Source organism: Asparagus officinalis, chromosome 2, assembly GCF_001876935.1.
Source record: "Asparagus officinalis chromosome 2, Aspof.V1, whole genome shotgun sequence".
Classification (NCBI taxonomy): Eukaryota; Viridiplantae; Streptophyta; class Magnoliopsida; order Asparagales; family Asparagaceae; genus Asparagus; species Asparagus officinalis.
The window spans coordinates 27,236,321-27,240,933 of NC_033795.1; the positions used below are offsets into that span (position 1 = coordinate 27,236,321).

Sequence of the window (4,613 nt, forward strand, 5' to 3'; positions counted from 1 at the left end):
TAGTCCAAATACTTATTTTGTTCCACGCAGGTAGATGATAGTTGAGAGCTGAGGACGTTGGAAGTTCTACTATGATTCAGGGACAGTTATTTGTGTGCCTACTCAAGGGCCCCCTGCTCCCCTCTAGGCGTCAGTCGTCGGAGGAGCTGGTTAAGCCGTATAACTTTGTCCCTGGAGGCATGTCCCTTTCTTTAGGGGATAGAGTGATATATACTTCCTGAATTTGAATTTTCTTATAGAACGAATAAGCTAGAGAATAATAACTTAAACATGTTTATTTGCATTTATTGGGTTCACTTACCACCCTACCTCTAGGCTCATGAAACACATCTACTATTAATTGTTTAAGACGCATAATATTGCCTATTGTCTGAGAAAAGTTATATCCTAGGTATTCTACCCCGATACTAATGCTGTAATTAATTTAACAATATGGTTTGTTTATACATAAATTAAAAGTCAAGCGAAAACTAGTAATAATAGTTAGATATTAAAAGAATATTCTTTAAATATAACGCGTGTTAACCAAGGGACCTGAATAGTAAATATTGTGATGATTTTGAGGGATGTATAGAAATTTCCATGATTTGAGTGAAGGAATTTGAAATAGTTGAAGATATGCCAATCCGGACTAATTTTTGAAACGGGTTAACTTTATTCATACCAGAAACTTATCAATACCAAACTTATCAACTAGGTCCAAACGGCGTTAACTTTTTTATAATAAAAGTCAAGGAAAACTAGTTAATTAATAGTTAGATTTAAAAGAATATTTCTTTAAAATATAACCTGGTATTAACCAGTGACCTAATCAGGGTTAAATATTGTGGATGATTGAAGAGTAATAGAAATTTCCATGATTGAGTGGAGTAATTTTGAAAATATTGGCTGCAACGCGAGTAATTTTAAACGGTTTAAGCTTATCATACCAGAACTTATACATACCTAGAACTTATAAAACTAGGTCCAAAAAGCGTTAACTTTTTATAATTAAAAGTTAAGGAAACTAGTAATAATAGTTAGATTTAAGAAAGAAATATTCTTTAAATATAACCGATGTTAACCAGGATCCTAATAGTAAATATTACGTGATTAATTTGCATTACCGCTACCTAATGAAGGAAGTAATAGAAATTCCATGATTTGAGGTGAGTAATTTTGAAATATTGAAGATAGCCAATCGGACTAATTTGAAACGGTTCAGTTAACTTATCATACCAGAAATCAACTAGGTTCCAAACGCAGTAACTTTTTATAATTAAAAGCTCAAGAAAAACTGTAATAATAGTTAAGATTTAAAATAAGATTTTCTTAAATATAACGGTGTTAACCAGGGACCTAATAGTTAAATATGTGATGATTTAGGCGATGTAATAGAAATTTCCATGATTTGAGTGAGTAATTTTGAAATATTGAAGATAGGCCAATCCGAACTAATTTGAAATATTAAAGATTTTGAGCGGATTAATTTTGAAATATCTAATCATTTTACTGCTAAATAAGAGGATGTAAAAGAAAAAATTGATAAGAATAGTTGATTATTAGGGGTTGAATAGCAATTTCTATGAGATTCGGAAACTAAATTTAATATATATAAAAATTTTAAGGCTAAAATTAAAAATATGAAAGACATAAATATCTAACTTAAACCTAACAAACAAACTCAACCCTCTCTAGCCGCCTCCCCCTACTATAATACCAGAACTTTATCATATCAGAAACTTATCGACTGAATTCGAGGGTGTTTGTCTTTCACTAATACAATAGCAACAATAATTTTTGAGTTCTACTATGATTTCATATTGTCTGTTGAATCGTATTAACAAGTCTTTCTATCAATTAGGGCATCACTTAGTCAATCTTGACTGAATTAAGTTGCTAGTCATGTAAAAATTAATGAGTCATTATGAGAATAGTTAGCCTTATTTATTCCCCTGTGAAATTTCTGATAACTAGTTAAAATAAATTTTCTGGTATTTTAAAATATTTAATTATGATTTTAAAAAGAGTATTTGTATTATTCTTGATTTTTCTTACAATTTTCTATGATTAAAAATCTGGATGATTTAAATTTATTGTTAAATGTTTTAATATATAAATTTATTTCGGCTGTCAGTAAAATGTTTCTAGCAATTATTTGGTTATGTTATCGAGTTACTATGGACGTATTATTTTAAATAATATTATTGTATTATTAATGTTATTACAAGATTATTTCATATAAATACATTGTATTATTAATTACGTTTTTTGTAATAATTGAGTTGTATTATTCTCTATTGTTACATATTATCTGTCGTATTAGTATAACTAAGTACGTTTTACGTGTATATATATTGTCCTATTATTATTTAATGTTTAAATGTAAGTAAAGAATATTTTTATTAGTAATTATTCTCGTTTAATTATACAATATTGGGGATTCTTCAACTATCGTATCAATAGGTTGTATTAGCTCAACAGGTACGTTTTTATTTGTAGATAATTATCCGTATAATTTTGATTTTTAAATATCATTAGTTATTTCTTTTAATTTAATTTGTTAACTTAATTATACCCTAACACTAATATATACTATATATATATATATAATATATTATATTATATATATATATAATATAACCAACCCTCTTACTGTTCATCTCTATCGGCCACCCGCCTACTATTCTCTCTCCTCCTCTCACGAGGAAACACCCCGACGTTCGCCTCGCTCATCCAGACCCCCACCGCCGCCGCTCTCGTCGCCGGCCACCGCCCCGCACAGCAGTCGCCTCGTCAAAGCACGCCCCACGCCCCCCGACGCTCCCCAACACGCCCCGCGTCCGCGTCCACCAAACTCGTAGCCCGACCGACGCCACCAGCGCCGCCCAAAGCCAGTCCGGCACCCACGTCGCTTCCTCCTCAGCCGCGTTCGCCTCCTCCGCCTGCAGCACCTCCGCCGCTCCAGCAGCCGCTCCTCCGCACCCCCTCGAGCTCCCTCCACCACCCGCACCTCCCCATCTCCTCTCTCCCCGCAACCACCCCGAGCCGCTCCGACCACCCAAACAGCAGCCGCGTTCGCCGTCGCCACCAGCAGCGACCTCCACAGCCGTCGTCACCCCCGACCAGGTCCGCGCCATCAATTAAGTACTAGTATCATAGAGTGTCAGCTTTTATTTGGTACAACAATGTCCATTATAGAAGAGTAATTTAATTCGTTTGATTATTTGTTCAATCAACTAAAATAAAGACTTTTAAACTTATGACGATTTAAGAGATATTAAATTAATTAATAAGTTTTCCTATTATACAGATGAGAGAAGTTCCTGATAAGTCATGGATTGATATTCCTATATTGAAAAGAAGAGCAAAAGGTGATACTCGATATCGAGACGGATGGGAAGCATTCCTTGAATATGCATATGCTAATCCGAGAAAGATAGAGAACGATTTGTTGTGTTGTCCATGCGGTAAGTGTAGGAACAGAGGTCTGGTGGATAGAGTTGCTATACGAAGACACCTAGAAAGATGGGGATTTGATGAAAATTATAAATATTGGAGTTTTCACGGAGAAGGTGAAGATATTGAATTAGATGATAGAAATATAGACGATACGCACGCAATGTTCAACGATGTTACGACAGTTGCAGAAGTTGATGAAGTTCCAGAAGTACCAGATGCTGTTGAAGTTCCTGGAGATGCAGATGATGTCCAAAATACCGAGGATGTGCGTGATAGCGGGGCCTACAGAAATTTAGTGAAGATATTGGAAGACAACGAGAAGGATCTGTACGATGGTTGCACTGAGTATAGTAGGTTGTCATTTATTCTTGAACTTATGCGTATTAAGACCCTGAGCGGAATGGCAGATAAATATTTTCAAATGCTTCTTAATTTACTACGCAAGGTAATTCCAGACGGAGAGAATAGCATACCAGAAAAGTGTTATGATGCAAATAAGATTGTTGGTGCTCTGGGTTTAGATTACAATAAGATCGATGCTTGTCCCAATGATTGTGTCCTTTATTATAAGGATAACGAGAAACTTGAGGAATGTCCAAAGTGTGGAGTGTCTCGATGGAGAAAGAATGCACGTACTTCAACACGAAAGTCAGATGAGTCAGTGAATCAACAGAAGAAAATTCCAGCGAAGGTGCTTCGACATTTTCCCTTAGTGCCTCGGTTACAACGTCTGTATATGACAAAAAATATAGCAAAAGATATGCGGTGGCATAAGGAAAGACGTGTAGATGATGGTAAAGTGAGACATCCAGCAGATGCAAAGGCATGGAAGCATGTGGATCAGACTTTTCCCTCATTTGCCACAGAGTGCAGGAATGTCAGACTTGGGCTATCTAGCGACGGATTCAACCCGTTTGGCATTATGAGTTCGGGATGGTCTACTTGGCCAGTTGTGTTAATGCCCTATAATTTACCACCTGGACTTTGTATGAAGCAATCATATATGATTCTTTCATTATTGATATCAGGCAAACATTCACCTGGTAATGACATAGACGTGTTCATGGAGCCGTTAATTGATGAATTAAAATGTCTCTGGGATGAAGGAGCGTGCCATAAAACAGAGACTAGATAAAGCTATGTCAGATCTAATGAGGGAAAAAGGTAATAAT

At 35.6% G+C, this 4,613-nt stretch overlaps 1 protein-coding gene across 1 annotated transcript; it reads left to right on the forward strand.

Moving 5' to 3' along the window:
- On the forward strand, positions 3,293-4,576 carry LOC109830982. The gene has a single exon (XM_020398329.1). The coding sequence runs from the start codon at positions 3,293-3,295 to the stop codon at positions 4,574-4,576; it is 1,284 nt and encodes a 427-aa protein (XP_020253918.1).